This window comes from Pseudophryne corroboree, chromosome 5, assembly GCF_028390025.1.
Source record: "Pseudophryne corroboree isolate aPseCor3 chromosome 5, aPseCor3.hap2, whole genome shotgun sequence".
Taxonomy (NCBI): Eukaryota; Metazoa; Chordata; class Amphibia; order Anura; family Myobatrachidae; genus Pseudophryne; species Pseudophryne corroboree.
Window position 1 is genome coordinate 834,292,506 of NC_086448.1, and position 17,206 is coordinate 834,309,711.

General features: G+C 50.6%; 1 protein-coding gene across 1 annotated transcript; it reads left to right on the forward strand.

The window, feature by feature from the left end:
- Nucleotides 1-117: 117 nt before the first annotated feature.
- On the forward strand, nt 118-13,340 carry LOC134929519 (uncharacterized). Its single transcript, XM_063925118.1, has 4 exons — nt 118-446; nt 566-670; nt 2,127-2,210; nt 11,345-13,340. The coding sequence occupies exons 1-4, from the start codon at nt 255-257 to the stop codon at nt 11,813-11,815; spliced, it is 852 nt and encodes a 283-aa protein (XP_063781188.1). The 5' UTR covers nt 118-254; the 3' UTR covers nt 11,816-13,340.
- The last annotated feature ends 3,866 nt before the right edge of the window (nt 13,341-17,206 follow it).

The window sequence follows — 17,206 nt, forward strand, 5'->3', positions numbered from 1 at the left end:
CTCCTGTCAGTGTTTGTACTGCTGGCAAGACGCTGCACATTAATCCTATATTATACATTGTTTATATTATCATGTCTTCTGTGACAATCTGTGTTCTGTCCGTGTTATTAGACTCTGACGTCCGTCCAGTCGCCTCATGCTGCAATCACAGATAAATCCTCGTTATTGGACGTGTTTCTGCTGGATACAGAGAGCAGCGAGAAGCCTATAAAGTGTGCTGCACTGAGAGCCACTGCACCAGTCTGAGGTCCAACATGGAGAGGTCCCTGACAGTGTGCCTAGTGCTGGGTGCGATCGCAGCCGCTGCTTGGGCATCATTACCCATAATGCCATGGACAGAGGATGACATCTCCGCCATGTCTACCATCAGCGCTGATTACTACAACCAAGTGTCCGGGGAAGACGCTGTCTATAAGCTCCTGGGGAATAACTCTGGGTATATGGAGGTAAGTGACCGGCCTCAGTATGTACATCTTATACTTACCACGGAAGACACCAGTAAGTGTCCTGTACCTGATGCTGCATCTCATATGTATCCGGTACCCTCTATTATTACTCCTTGTAGGAAGAAGAGCCTCGTTACCGGCAGCTACAATTCATGATAAAAGAAACGTCATGTGAAAAGTCTACCGGCGACACGACTGAGGACTGCGCATTCAGAGACGACGGGGTAAGTCCTGGGGCACAACGTGTCACCTCCGGGGCATAGGGTACACTTAGACAGACTGGCCAAGGAGAGAAATCCTGGCGCAGGCGGCACACCGAGCGTCTGGCAAGGAGACAGTAAATGTACAACACTACTGCTTGTTGCTGGGGGTGACTGGCAGGTTCGGGGGCACATCAGGGGTGACAGGGAGGTGTCTGGCAGCGGCACATAAATACAATGTAGTACTTAGGGGCATATAATACGTGTGCCCCCAATAATAGGGATTCCTTATCACTGCAATGTGCGGCGATGGGGAATTCTTATTCGCTGGTATGTATTATTACAGGGACACCATGATCAATGACTCTCTGCTGCCAGCTAACGCCATTTAGAGGTCGGCAATACAGAGCATTGTAAATCCGACAGCCCAGCAGTCCCATAGATAGCTATGGGAGCTGCTTCTATGGGGGGAATTCAAGTGTTTTGCACATCGGTGACCCCTAGATGAGGCCCGACAGAGCAATTCAAATGTTGCTCCATTCGGGCACGTAAAGCCGCCGGCGTCAGGGCCGTCCTTTCGTATGGGCTCAATGGGCTCTTGCCCACTGGCCCCAGGAGTATAAGGGCCCTAGACTGATAGCTGAGGGTCCCCTCTTTCCAGGGGTATCAGATTTTTTAAAATCGGCCCTGGGAAACCAGAGATATCTGACTTGAAAGCAGTGGTCCCCATCCAAGCCTGTTAATTACTCTTCCCAGCCAGATATCTCCGGTTCAGAGTTTTTCTGAGGGTATAAACCAAAAGCTGGGACTCTCCCCTTTCGGTGCAGTTTTAGATTTTCGTTGGTGGATTGCTCTGGCTCCTGAAATCTGATCCCCAAGTCCTCAGAACCTTATGAAAGGTGGAACTCTCTAGTATTTTATTCCATCCAAAGCTAAGAAATATATTTTCAGGAACTTGAGATATCTGCAGTTAAGCAAGCTAACCTCCCACCGGAAAATGATAAATATTAAGCCCACTCCACTATCCACCCCTCCCCTACGTATTAAACACCCGCTACCACCCAGGAAGTCATGTACCAGGGCTTCTTCATTCAGCCCAATGCCCTCTTCTACAGTTTAGCCCCATCTGTGCAGTAAAGGAGTAATTAGCAGAAATTACTGCTCCAGGTCCTACATGCTGAGCTGAAGATAGAACACCCCCTACCGCCCGCCGGACATCAAAGCTGCCACTGATAGCACCCTCCACCCTTACCGCTGGAGGATGGGTAGGGGGCCCAATGCATTGCTGTGCCCAGGGGCCTACACTGCTGTTAAGATGGCCCTGGCCAGCGTTGACATTAATGTTATATTATTCCGTCATGTTGACAGGATAAATAGCCCCTTTACACTGTATTCTTACGTCCCATGAAATCATTTTTATAACATTTACTATCCGATATTTATATCGTGACTCATAACAAATTGTTTTCCTCTCTGCCAGGTGGTTAAATCCTGCACGGCCTCTTTCTTCATGGATAACGGTGGAGAAATCGCTGGGGTAACCTGTGACGACGTCCATCTAGATGTAAGCGATTTCCTTATGTATTGCTGATTGCGTTACTAATAGTCATTCATTCCTGGAGTAACAATATGTGTTCCAAAGTTCTTATCCCTGTATCTGTCAGTCATGTGGAAAAAATATATACTGGGGCAAACGGTGTTTGAGTAGTGTACTAGGTCCTAGCGCTCCTTGTGTGACATCACTTATCTTTCTACAAGTGTGTCCTCCCTCATCTTACACGCGAGGTATACGCTTCACGTGTACGATTAGCTGGGCAAAGTTGCGTATAGTTACGCCCGCGACTTAGCTGCTATGGGTTTAGGGGGCGCTGGAGCATGTGTACGCACCCGGACGTTTCACGCATGACGCAATTGCTTTTCTGCGATGCATACGCATGACCTCCAAGCCCCCTGAACAGGCAGGCAAGTCTCCCGGCTCTGGTCCACACTCCCCTTAAGCTTTTAGTGAAAGTGGGTGGTGCAGAGGGCCGATGGCGTGATTTGCGCTGAATTGCGTCATTGTAACCCCATCCCACACTCTACAGTGCCTGTTTCCTCAGCACTGTAGAGTGGGGGGCAGAGCCACAATGATGTGTTCTCAAGGCCACGCCCCCAGCATGCCCACCATCCAGCCAACCACACCCAGCATCTGCTGGCCACGCTCCCTATGCACCGACCGGGCTACCCCCTCCTGGAAGTATGGTCTCTGTTCACGGAAGCAAATAGCGAGACCTGTACTGAAGCCTAGATAGACTGTCTGTAACAGGTAGTGTCTCTCTCTGTCTCTTCCTCCCTAACTCCTTCTCTCTCCCCTCTCTCTCTCTTGCACCCTCTCTCTCTTCCTCTTTTTTTGTCTCACCCTCATTCTCTCCCTGACACTCTCTCTCTGACGTGCTTTAGCTCTCTCTCTCTCTCTCTCTCTCTCTCTCTCTCTCTCCCTGACGCTCTCTCTCTCCCTGACACCCTATCTCTCTTCCGCTCACTCCCCCTACCTTTCTCACTCTTGCTCCCCTCTATCTGTCCCTCTCTATCTCCCTCTCTTGGTCTCTCCAACACTCTCTGTTCCTCTCTCTTGCTCCCCCTCCTCTGTCTCTCTACATTCCTCCGTGACATCCTCTCTCTCACTCTCTCCCCCTCCCTCTCTTGCTCCCCTCTCTCTCCCTCTCTTTGTCTCTCCCTCTTTCTCCATGACCTGCTCTCACTCTCCTTGACACCCTCTCTCTTTCCTTCATGTTTGCTCCCTGTCACTGTCTCTCCCCTATCTCTCTCTCTGACACACTCGCTCTCTCTCTCTCGCTCTTCCCACTCTCTCTCCCAGACACCATCTGTCTCTCTCCCGCTCAGTCCCCCTCCCTTTCCCTGACACCCTGTCTCTCTCCCTCTCTTGCTCTCCTCTTTCTCTCTCTCCCTGACACACTCACTATCTCTCTCTTCCCTCTCATCCCTCTCTTTCTCCATCACCTTCTCTCTCTCACTGTCTCTCTCTTCCCTCTCATCCCTCTCTTTCTCCATCACCTTCTCTCTCTCACTGTCTCTCTCTCTCCTCTCTTTCCCTGACACCCTCTCTCTCTCTCGCTCTCTCTCTCTCTCTCTTCCATGCTCCTCCCTCTCCCTGATACCCTTTCTCTCTCTCTGATACCCTCTCTCGCTCTCTTTTCTCTCTTTCTACCTGATACTGTCTCTCTCTCTCTCATTCATCCCTCTCTCCTTTCTCTCTCCCTTGTTCCACGCCCTGTCTCTCTCTCTCTCTCTCTCTCTCTCTCTCTCTCTCTCCCTGACCCCCTGTTTGTATCTCACTTCCCTCACTTCCTTTCCTGTACCCCTAAGGGGAAAAGTTGTGACAGTGGTGGGGTGCAGAGTCAATTCTATTGATGGGGGCCCCCACACATTTGTTGCACTGGGCCCCCACTAGCAGGGGCACTTTAAGAGAGGAGGAGGCCCATGTTCAGCCTCCTCCATTCGGTCCCCCTCCTCTCTGCCCAGACGCTGTAGAGTCTGAGCACTAGAGGGCTCAAATTCTACTGCGCATGCGCAGAACTCCGTGAAAATGGCGCAGCGGCCATTTTCCCTGAGATTTCTCTACTGTGCATGTGCAGAACTCCGTGAAAATGGCCGCTGAGCCATTTTCACAGTGTTTTAACAGCGCTGCGGATGCCGGCACTGAACTTCGGAGGGGTGAGTATTAAAAATATGGGTGCAGTGTGTGCAGTGGGGGCCCCCCCTGGACTCAGGGGCCCGTGTGCACCACACACACTGCAGCCATTATAGAAACGCCAGTGCCCACTAGCCTTAATCCACCCTTCAGAAACAGAATCCAGTGCAAACAACAGACTGATAACCTGATAAATGATTTGGCGGAGCACCGTAGCTCGGCACACACGGAAGCTTGCCGGGGCAGGCAGGGAATCCAGAGCTCTTGCAGACAGTAACATAAATCCAGACAGAAGTCTCTTGGTTTTGCAGACAGATACATTAATGGCAGATCCAAACAACGGGGTAAATTTACTAAGATGGGAGTTCTATTTAAGATGGGATGTTGCCCATAGCAACGAATCAGATTATACTTCTCATTTATCTAGACCCTTCTAGAAGATAATACCTGGAATCTGATTGGTTGCTATGGGCAACTTCCCATCTTAAATAGAACTCCCATCTTAGTAAATTTACCCCACTGCCGAGATTTGTGCTTAGTAAATTCCCGTGTTCACACTTAGTAAAAAAAAAAGCAAAATCGGACAAAATTGGGACTTTAGTAAATATACCTCATTGTCAGAATGTCACAGCAGCGCCTCTGGTAGCACAGAGGTACTGCAGGCCAGATACAAGATAACGACAGAGGGGGTCATTCCGAGTTGTTCGCTCGTTATTTTTTTTCGCTACGGAGCGATTAGTCGCAAACTGCGCATGCGCAATGTTCGCAGTGCGCCTGCGCCATGTAAATTTGCACAAAAGTTTGGTATTTTACTCACGGCCTAACAAGGTTTTTTCATCGTTCTGCTGATCCTAGTGTGATTGACAGGAAGTGGGTGTTTCTGGGTGGAAACTGGACGTTTTTGGGGAGTGTGCGGAAAAACGCAGGCGTGTCAGGGAAAACCGTGGGAGTGGCTGGAGAAACGGGGGAGTGGCTGGGTGAACGCTGGGTGTGTTTGTGACGTCAAACCAGGAACGAAACTGACTGAACTGATCGCAGTGTAGGAGTAAGTCTCGAGCTACTCAGAAACTGCTAAGAAATTTCTGGTGGTCATTCCGAGTCGTTCGCTCGGTAATTTTCATCGCATCGCAGCGATTTTCCGCTTAGTGCGCATGCGCAATGTCCGCACTGCGACTGCGCCAAGTAAACTTGCTATGAAGGTAGTATTTTTACTCACGGCTTTTTCATCGCTCAGTCGATCGTAGTGTGATTGACAGGAAATGGGTGTTTCTGGGCGGAAACAGGCCGTTTTATGGGCGTGTGGGAAAAAACGCTACAGTTTCCGGAAAAAACGCAGGAGTGGCTGGAGAAACGGGGGAGTGTCTGGGCGAACGCTGGGTGTGTTTGTGACGTCAAATCAGGAACGTCAAGCACTGAACTGATCGCAGATGCCGAGTAAGTCTGAAGCTACTCTGAAACTGCTAAGAAGTTTGTAATCGCAATATTGCGATTACATCGTTCGCAATTTTAAGATGCTAAGATTCACTCCCAGTAGGCGGCGGCTTAGCGTGAGCAACTCTGCTAAAATCGCCTTGCGAGCGAACAACTCGGAATGACCTCCATTATTCGCAATTCTGCTAATCTTTCGTTCGCAATTCTGCTATGCTGAGATACACTCCCAGAGGGCGGCGGCTTAGCGTGTGCAATGCTGCTAAAAGCAGCTAACGAGCGAACAACTCGGCCCGAGTCCTAAGTACACATGGAACGGTTTCATCTTGCAGGAGCATCATGGATGTGTTGTGGGAGTGTCATAGGAGTGCTGTTTGCATGTCATGGGTGTGTAGCTGGAGGTCTGTGCCATTCTGCATACGGGGAGGGAAGCCTGTGTCTAGTGACGTTTATAGCAGCGGGCGAGCCATGCGATCGCACTGGGCACCCTCTGCAGCACTTTGTTTATCCTATCCTGCTCCCCCTCCTCCCTCTTACACAGTACTCCGCTCGGGGGGCGGAGTTTCATGGAATAACGCGGTTGCTTCGTGATGTCACAATGCATCCACATCATTTCTCAAAACTCCGCCCCCCAAGTGGAATACTATCACCGATAGGAGGGGGAGCAAGATGGCACCAGTGCGTATACACTTCCTGGCAACGAGCATTAGCCTTAACAATGAGCATTAGCTTTAATAACGAACATTACCCTTAACAATCATTACCCTTGGCAAAGAGCATTAACTTTAACAATGATCATTACCCTTAACAACGAGCATTACCTTTGGCAACGAGCATTACCCTTAACAATGAGCATTACCCTTGGTAATGAGCATTACCCTTAACAACGAGCATTACCCTTGGCAAACAGCATTACCCTTGGCAATGAGCATGGATCCCAGTGCATGAAACCCCTGGCAATGAGCATGACACCCAGCGCATGAAACCCCTGGCAACGAGCATGAAACCCAGAGCATGAAACCCCTGGCAACGAGCATTACACCCAGCGCATGAAACCCCTGGCAATAAGCATAACACCCAGCGCATGAAACCCCTGGCAACGAGCATGACACCCAGTGCATGAAACCCCTGGCAACAAGTATGACACCCAGAGCATGAAACCCCTGGCAACAAGCATGACACCCAGCACATGCAACCCCTGGCAACAAGCATGACACCCAGAGCATGAAACCCCTGGCAACGAGCATGACACCCAGCGCATGAAAACCCTGGCAACGAGCATAACACCCAGTGCATGAAACCCCTGGCAACAAGCATGACACCCAGAGCATGAAACCCCTGGCAACAAGCATGACACCAAGCACATGCAACCCCTGGCAACAAGCATGACACCCAGAGCATGAAACTCCTGGCAACGAGCATGACACCCAGTGCATGCAACCCCTGGCAACGAGCATTACACCAAGTGCATGAAATCCCTGGCAACAAGCATGACACCAAGCGCATGAAATCCCTGGCAACGAGCATGACACCCAGTGCATGAAACCCTTGGCAACGAGCATGACACCCAGAGCATGAAACCCCTGGCAATGAGCATGACACCCAGCGCATGAAACCCCTGGCAACAAGCATGACACCCAGAGCATGAAACCCCTGGCAACGAGCATGGCACCCAGTGCATGAAACCCCTGGCAACGAACAAGACACCCAGCGCATGAAACCCCTGGCAACGAGCATGACACCCAGTGCATGAAACCCCTGGCAACGAGCATGATACCCAATGCATGAAACCCCTGGCAACGAGCATGATACCCAGCGCTTGAAACCCCTGTCAATGAGCAGGTAATTTAAAAGTAATTAGAAGCTTTGCTGTAGGGCATAATATGGTGCACGGGGCATAATATGGTGCAGGGGGCATTACTGTGTGGGGCTTAATATGGTGGAATTTGTATTTTAACTGGTGGCCGAGGTCTGTTGTTGCAGGGTCAAAAACTGCGGTGTAAGGTAGACTTTTCCTGTGAGGCCACGCCCATTTTAGCAAGACCACACCTATTTTAGCAAGGCCACACACCCTCACCGGGAGCATGCGTGCAAAATAAGTTTTTTTATAGCTATTGGGGGGGTACATTTTTTATGTTTATGAGGGGGGGGGTGTATTTTTTAATGTCTATGGGGGGTGTGCATTTTTAATGCTCGCACTGGAAGCCAAATTGTCTAGAAACAGCCCTGCTTGTGTCAGAGGGATCTCTCGCTCTTAAGGGCAGTGTTCACGGGCCGATTTGGGGAGAGATGTGTGCTGAGCGTGCGGGGGGACATGGGGGGGCCGCTCATTACTCCCAGTGGGTGAAGTGAGCGCCCTGCTAGATTGGCCTGCATGCAGGCCAGTCTAGCACCAGCGATAGTGATGCGTGGGGCTGTGCATCGCTATCGCTGTGAGGGGTACACACGGAGTGATCACTGCTTAAAATCCAAGCAATCTAGTCAGATTGCTTAGATTTTAAGCAGCGATCGCTCCGTGAGTACCCCCCTTTAGAATGGGGCTAATGGAGGCGCCAATTCTAATGATGACTATTGCGGCTGTGGACAGAAAACCAGTGGGCGGAGCAGCTTCCCACTTGACTCATGGATCTCACATTACCAGTAAATCAGCCGTCCATGCATCACGCATACACAGACACTTTGTGTTCCATCTAGGAATCAGCCTTAGATTGTTCTCTTATCAGTGGTTATCGCCTATATAATAGCCCAGATCTGTGACTCTGTGACTGTGTGTATAACGCTGGGCGTGGCTAGGAGCTCTCATTGGGTTAGCAGCAGGTCTATCACACCCAGTCCACAGCTGATTGGGCGAGAAACGCCCTGCCACACAGGTTACATCCAATGAGAGGCTCTGCCCTTTGGCTGCTGTGTGTTCCCAGAGCAGGATTAACAATGGAGCTGATGGAGCTGCAGCACCAGGCCCACACCCCAAAATAGGCCCACTGCATCTGCAGCAACACACCCTCCAACAATGTATGCATAAAAATTGCTACAAATTCCAAAAGAGGGCGTGCCCACGGGTACAGTCGTGTGGCCACGCCCCTTTCCCTATACTTTCATTGGAAGCTTGGAGAGTCAATAATCGGTACAGACCATAAAACAAAGGTCCTGTACCTGCCAGAAAGGTGCAGCTGGAGGGTATGTCACTGCATCTGCAGCAAGTCTCTGCGCTGCAGATAGGGGGGAAAAATCCTTTTACTGCAGCGTCCTATGTCCTGCTGCCAGTCCGCCTGCCCCCTCCGGCATCAACAATCCCCACTCCCTAGCCGCAGCGCAGGTGGAACAAAAGCTGCTGCAGCCACCGGCATAGATGTGTATGAAAGCGGCGCAGCGGAAGGCTTTCATAGGTCTCCCTGTGCCGCATACTCTCTGTGCCCCGGAGCCTCCTCTGCGTGTGATGTCACAGAAGTGCCTCCCCGCCACAGCCGCGCTCAGATCCCCAGAGGCCCTGACTCCGCAACACAGCACCTGGGCTGCCGGCCTGGGAGCCCCGAGATGGCTAATGTAACGGATAGAGTGGGTGATATCGCGGAGGGTAATGTCTGGACGCTGAATCAATGTAAAAGGTGACATTGATTCAGCAAGTCACTCAGTTCTGCCTGCCAGTCACTATTGTTAGTACACACCCAGCGTTCGCCCAGACACTCCCCCGTTTCTTCAGACACTCCCGCGTTTTTCCCAGAAACGGTAGCGTTTTTTCACACACTCCCATAAAACGGCCAGTTTCCACCCAGAAACACCCACTTCCTGTCAATCACATTACGATCACCAGAACGAAGAATATAACCTCGTAATGCCGTGAGTAAAATACCTAACTGCACAGCAAATTTACTTGGCGCAGTCGCACTGCAGACATTGCGCATGCGCATTAGCGACTAATCGCTCCGTTGCAGAAAAAAATAACGAGCGAACAACTTGAAATTACCCCCTTTGTCCGTGCAATATTTAACCACTCACACAATTATGATTATAAGTAATACTCCATATAATACAAATATCGCAAGACACAAGGGCGTGCAAGGGTTAAGGGGGCATAGCCCCTTACGACGGTGTGAAGAGCGCCCGTAGGGTGCAATAAATACACCTAGTGTACATATATGTACAGTAGATGATGCATGTGGTGGTAGAATACAGAGCAGAGGATTGTGGGAACTGTGCAGCCTCTGTAGGTCTGTTGGACTGCTCCGATGGTGCACGTGCACCTCCTGGGTTGGACTGGCCCACAGGGCTACAAGGGAAATCCCCAGTGGGCCCACCCCCTCCTCTGGGGCTCAGGCTCCAGGCTGTGCACTCTGTTATACATTATTACTCTGTTAGATGGTCAGTTACCTGGTGGAGCAGGAGCACAGATGAACATGAGTGCTCAGATCATTTCTATGGAAACTACTAAAAGATTTGCCCTCCTGCCATTAAAAGTGGGCAGTCAGGACACGCCCCTGTAGTAGCCATGTTCTTTCGGGGCTATGTCCGCTCTAATGGTTGCCCAAGAATCTATGGTGACTGGTCACACCCCCTGTGTGGCTGGCCTCACCCCTTAAGCACAGACCCTTACCATTGCATTCTCCTGGTGGGCCCTTTATGCCCCAGTCCGACACTGCGCACCACAGCTAAGCAAGAAAAGGTGTATTATATTCACGTTCTAAACTATTCCTAATACAATGTGGGTGGCGGTCTTCCTTATCCACCCACTTGGTGTGGTCGCATCATTTGCGACGGCACCAGGCTTTACGTTATCTGACCTGGTTGCAAACAATGCGACCAGTCAGAAACGGAGAGGGGACGGCTGCCTGAAGATAATCTTCTAGCAGCCGCCAATCACAGAGGAAGATCCCGGCCCCACTGCATTCCTGCACCCTCCCCCAGTGTTTAATGTGCTGCTGATCACTACTGATCAGTCAGCAAGCCAGGGCCCAGGTTTCCAGGAAATGTAAATTACTCCCCCTCCCCCCCCCCCCTTCCCCCCACACCACCCCCTCAGCCCCCCATTGTGTACCTGGTGGCTGCTCACATAAGTAACCATTGTCAAAGTCGCAATGTTCATGATGGTCTGATGGTGAAGGTTGCAATGTTTCGATGTTTGGAGGGGGGGGGGATATATTACAAAAGTTAATAGAAAATTATTATTATTCTATTTTATTTTTTTTAGAAAATCTTTTTGGATACATTTTAAATGTGTGTTTTTGACCTAATTTAATCCTAAAAAAATTACCAGACCATTTCTGAGCGTTTTTCTGAAAAAATGTGTCAGTTAAATGGTTAAGAGTCACCAGTCGAACTGTTTACTGCAACTGCAAAGTGCTAAATACCCAATGCAATAATGCACCACAAATTCTAACACTTAAATTCCCCCATAGAGGTGAGGAGCAGTGTTAGCTTTTTATCATAAAGGATCAATCCGGATGTTTCCTGTTGAATATTGAAGTCATCGCTTCTCACTGATTGCACAAATATTATTTGCATAAACTTCTGCGTATACTAACATCACTTTTATATGTATTTGCATAAACTTCTATATCACTTTTATATGTGTTTCTCTCTAGCACATACGGGTGAGGAGATCAGGACGGAGCAGCAGCAGTGGGCGGAGCAGCAGCAGTGGGCGGAGCAGCAGCGGAAGCCATGGGCGGAGTAGTTCCAGCAGAGCGAGTCACAGTGGCAGCACTGGTCGTGGTGTTAGTGGCCGTGGTGTTAGTGGCCGTGGTGTTAGTGGCCGTGGTGTTAGTGGCCGTGGTGTTAGTGGTCATGGTGTTAGTGGTCATGGTGTTAGTGGCCGTGGTGTTAGTAGCGATGATGTTAGTGGCCGTGGTGTTAGTGGCCGTGGTGTTAGTAGCCGCGGTGGTATTCGTCGCCGTGTTAGTAGTAGTCATGGAGGCAGTGAAGATAGAAAGAGAAGTCGTGGCTTTAGTAGACAGGGCAGTAGTAACGGGGGTGAAATGCTTCTTGATAGACCTGGATATAACTCTGTCTTGAGGAACCAAACGATCCGATCAAACAAAAAGCTGAATGGATAAAAAAAGAAAGTTTTTTTTAAAGGGGCAATCATGTACAAGGGTAAACCATGCCTTGTACAGGATTGCCCCTTTAAAAAAATGTCAGTTTGGCCGGCATTCCGCATAGCCACTGAACTCGGATTTCACAACATCCCGCCCAAAAGCACCAATCAGCGTCAGCCGCACACTCACAACCAGACAATTAGAAGATCAATGATCCCCAGGCTGTACCAAACCAACCCAACCAACATCCGGTCTGTCCTGGGCATGGCTCCATGTAGCTCCCAGCTTTCTCAGGCTGGTGTCATCTCAGCGGTAGCATCAGATTGCTCAGCAGAGAAATGGTGTGGGGATGAGTATTCCCCTTCCCCATCCAGTATCCTGACCTCCGGAACTGGCAACCAGTATATATTATTCATAGATGCAGGAGACTGTCCTGAGGCATGTTTGTAAGTAAAGCAAAACAGCAAGTAACTTTGTGTCTGGAACAAACCATGGCCCTCATTCCGAGTTGTTCGCTCGCAAGGCGATTTTAGCAGAGTTACACACGCTAAGCCGCCGCCTACTGGGAGTGAATCTTAGCTTCTTAAATGTGCGACCGATGTATGCGCAATATTGCGATCACAAACGAGTTAGCAGTTTTAGAGTAGCTTCAGACTTACTCTGCCTGTGCGATCAGTTCAGTGCTTTTCGTTCCTGGTTGACGTCATAAACACACCCAGCGTTCGGCCAGGCACTCCCACCGTTTCCCCGGCCACTCCTGCGTTTTTTCCGGAAACGGTAGCGTTTTCAGCCACACGCCCATAAAACGCTGTGTTTCCGCCCAGTAACACCCATTTCCTGTCAATCACAATGCGAACGTCGGAGCGATGAAAAAGCCGTGAGTACAAATACTATCTTCATAGTAAAGTTACTTGGCGCAGTCGCAGTGCGGACATTGCGCATGCGCACTTAAAGAATTCTCACTGCGATGCGATGAAAATCTCTGAGCGAACAACTCGGAATGAGGGCCCATGTTGCCATGCATGGGAGCCAATACATGTATATTGCATCTGTGCAGGGCATGTAGCCCACACGTTACACAGCTTTATTCTTATACTGCAATGTAGATTTCAGTGTGAACACACCCCACCCTAATTGAATCTCTCTGCACATGTGCCCCCCCCCCGCAGTGCTGCATGGTTTTGTCCAGTTGCTTGCCTTTTTTGCTTTACTTACAAACATGAATCAGCGCTATGTTTATGATGGAAATGCCGCCATGATGTAATAGTGTCTGACGAGTCACCAGTAACAGCTGTTTGGATATAGTAACGCAGGATAGACATAATCTGGGGCAGAAATAAAACTGTACAATGTAATAAATCTCAGTAACAGAAACATAATTACAAATACGTCTCAATGTTCTACATCCCACAGCCTATATACTGTATGTGTACTGCCACTGTGTATATATACTGCTTCATCTGTATCACCTCCCATTGTCTGTTCGGTGCCGCTTACTGTAACGCTGATCACTATTACAATATATGGTAAAAGGTCTTCACAATGTCTGTGTCTGGATTTTTATATTAAATATTACAGAAATGGGATAGTAACCCTCTCACCCCAGCAGCCTAACCCATACCCTTTCACCCCCGCAGCCTAACCCTTACCCTTTCACCCCCGCAGCCTAACCCTTACCCTCTCACCCCCGCAGCCTAACCCTCCTCAGTGGTGTCTAAACCAAACCCTCCCTCCCCTGCAGCCTAACCCTCCCTCCCCTGCAGCCTAACCCTCCCTCCCCTGCAGCCTAACCCTAACCATCCCTCCCCTGCAGCCTAACCCTAACCCTCCCTCCCCTACTGCCTAACTCTCCCTCCCCTGCAGCCAAACCCTAATCCTCCCTCCCCTGCAGCCTGACCCTAACCCTCCCTCCCCTACAGCCTAATCCTCCCTCCCCTGCAGCCAAACCCTAATCCTCCCTCCCCTGCAGCCTAACCCTAACCCCCCACCCCTGCAGCCTAATCCTAACCCCCCCACCCCCACCCCGGCAGCCTAACCCTCCCCAGTGGTGCATAAACCTAAAGCCTGCTCCTCCCCGCAGCCTAACCCTAACCATCCTCAGTGGTGTCTAACCTAACTCTCCAACCCCCGCAGCCTAACCCCACCCATGGCTTACCTCTCCTGAGTGGCGGCAGTTCCTAGTTCAGTATCCTGGCGTTCGTGATACCGGCGGTGGCATTATATTCCATGTTGGGATCCTGGCATCGGTATTCCGAGCAGTGTCAGGATTCGGGCGTCAGTATTCCAAATGCCGGGATTCTGACCACATCCCTCGTGGCCACGTGTTGGGTATGCGATAACCGCTGCTGGGATCCCGGCGGTTCCCGTGGCCACACAAGGAACCACATGTGAGTAAAACACAATTCATGAACAAGCCCCGAAAAATATCAGTCTCTTCATCAACAAGTGACCCTTACTGAGCAGCCATGCAGCAATGCTCGGGGAGACATCACATGACCACTGTGACGCTGCACGCATAGGTGACAATTCAATTGAGGGTGAAGGGTGCGAATTGTCATTACCGCAGCAGTTACACACCGGCAACAGCGGCCCTTCTCGCATCCTTCGCCCGGCCGATTCGCACCCTGATTCGCTGAAAAGTGCTCACTACCCTATGGTGTAGCGAACACTTTTGAGTGAGATCCAGTTGCCATAAAAAGTGGCGACTGCCGCACATAATTGCCATGGTGAATGGATCCGCCCTCAGTTGAATTGCCCCCGTAGACGTTGTTTTTACAATCTCCCCGAAATGCTTTTTGAAAAGTATGAGTAAGACCTTTGGGGCCAATTCATTCCCGGGGGCGCTGGATCTTCTACTGATTAGCGTAGACGTAATCACTTCATCTAATATCAGTAATGAGGTTTTCATTCATTATATTTCTAACTGTAAGATGCAATTTTTGTTTTTTTATAAAAGCAAGCAATAAAGATTTATCCATTTTTTTATTTTCTCTGAATTTTTCTGGGACGTTAAAAGATCATTTCTATCATAGATCTGTAGTAGAGCACCAGAGCCACGATAATGCGCCAATCAGCTCGCAGAGAGGAGCATCACACTGTCTCCCTGAGGACCCTGGAGCTGGCATCCATGATTTTAAAACAACTTATAAATGGGAGCCACAGAAGCGCAGTTGCCCGCCTTCGCGGTACTCTGTGCCGGTCTGCTGTTTTAGTAAAGGGGACAAAAAAAAGAGACTGTTCCCATCTACTAATTACAACATACTAGGTGATTCATCGCACCCTACGGGCGCTCTTCATACCGTCATAATGGGCTACGCCCCCTTAACCCTTGCACGCCCTTGTGGCGTGCAATATTTGTATTATATGGAGTATTACCTCCAATCATAATTGCGTGAGTTGTTAAATATTACACGGACAAAGGGCATGCAATGGTTAAGGGATCGTAGCCCCTTGCAACGGCGTGAACAGCGCACGCAGGGCCTGATGAATCACCTAGTAGGTGCTGTGGTTGGGGTAGGGGCGGTTGCGGGGGGATGCTGCAGGTGGGGGAGGGGCTTGTGCGGTGGTGAAGTTAGTGGGGGAGGGGCGGGTGCGTGGGTGCCAATGGTGGGGGTCCAGAGCCACCGCGGGTGGTGGAGGAGCGGTTGCGGGGTGTGCTACAGGTGGGGGAGGGGTGGGTGCGATGGTGCTGCAGGTGGGGGAGGGTCGGGTGCATATGTGGTGCGGAGGTCCGGAGCCACAGCGGGTGGTGGGAGGGTGTGTGGGGGGGTGCCGCGGATGGGGCCCGGAGGTACTGCGAGTGGGGGAGGGGTGGGTAATGCTTCTCCTGCTTCTCCTCCTGGAAGCAGCTAAGCTGCTGTCCTCCCTTTGGCAGTGGCTCTCCCGGAGACTCGCACAGCAGCCAGTCACTATTGTTAGCGCCGGTGTCCCAATGCTCCGCATTACAGGGAAGTAGACGCACAAAATAAACTACAGCTCCCAGCAGCCCTTATCGCCGAATTGTTAGCAGCGCGTTGGGACACCGGCACTAACAATAGTGACTGGTTGGCAGAACTGACTGACTCACTGAGTCAATGTAGAAGGTGAGAGTGCTGTGCAGTGTCAGTGACCCTGCACACCCACTGCACTGCACAGCACTGTCACCTTTTACATTGATTCAGCGTCCAGACATTACCCTCCGCGATATCACCCACTCTATCCATTACATTACCCATCTCGGGGCTTCCAGGCCGGCAGCCCAGGTGCTGTGTTGCGGAGTCAGGGCCTCTGGGGATCTGAGCGCGGCTGTGGCGGGGAGGCTCTTCTGTGACATCACACGCAGAGGAGGCTCCGGGGCTCAGAGAGTATGCGGCGCAGGGAGGGCTATGAAAGTCTTCCGCTGCGCCGCTTTCATACACATCTATGCCGGTGGCCGCAGCAGCTTTTGTTCCACCTGCGCCGCGGCTAGGGAGTGGGGATTGTTGATGGCGGAGGGGGCAGGCGGACTGGCAGCAGGACATAGGACGCTGCAGTAATAGGATGTTTTTGTTTTCCCCCCTATGTACAGCACAGAGACTTGCTGCAGATGCAGTGACATACCCTCCAGCTGCACCTTTCTGGCAGGTACAGGACCTTTTTTTATGGTCTGTACTGATTTCTGGCTCTCAAAACTTCCATTGAAAGTATAGGAAAAGGGGCGTGGCCACGCCACTGTTCCCGTGGCCATGCCACACTTTCAAATTTGTAGCAATTTTTATGCATACATTGTTGGAGGGTGTGTTGCTGCAGGTGCAGGGGGATTATTTTGGGGTGTGGGGCTGGAGCTGCAGCTCCATCGGTCCCATTGTTAATCCTGCTCTGGGAAAACACAGCAGCCAAAGGGCAGAGCCTCCCATTGGATGTAACCTGTGTGGGAGGGCGTTTCTCACCCAATCAGCTGTGGACTGGGTGTGATAGACCCAATGAGAGCTCCTAGCCACACCCAGCGTTATAGACACAGGCACAGAGGGGGTAATTCTGAGTTGATCGCAGCAGGAATTTTGTAAGCAGTTGGGCAAAACCATGGCCCTCATTTCGGGATCGGTATGATATCCCGCCAATCATAATACCGACGGACTATATACCGACACCCATTGACCGATGGTCGATATCCCGACAAGGTCTAAATACCGACACGGACTAAATACCGACATGTGAAATACCGACAAGGTCTAAATACCGACATGTAAAATGCCGACAGGTCGAAACACCGACACAAGTTTTTCATGATTTTTTTATGTTTTTTTGTGTGTATGTCGACATAAATCAACATGGACACCATATAAAGTGTACCGCGTCCCCTCGCATGGCTCGCTGCGCTCGCCATGCTTCGGGCACGGTGCCTCGCTGCGCTCGGCACACTATTATATTCCCCCTCCAGGTCCACTGGGA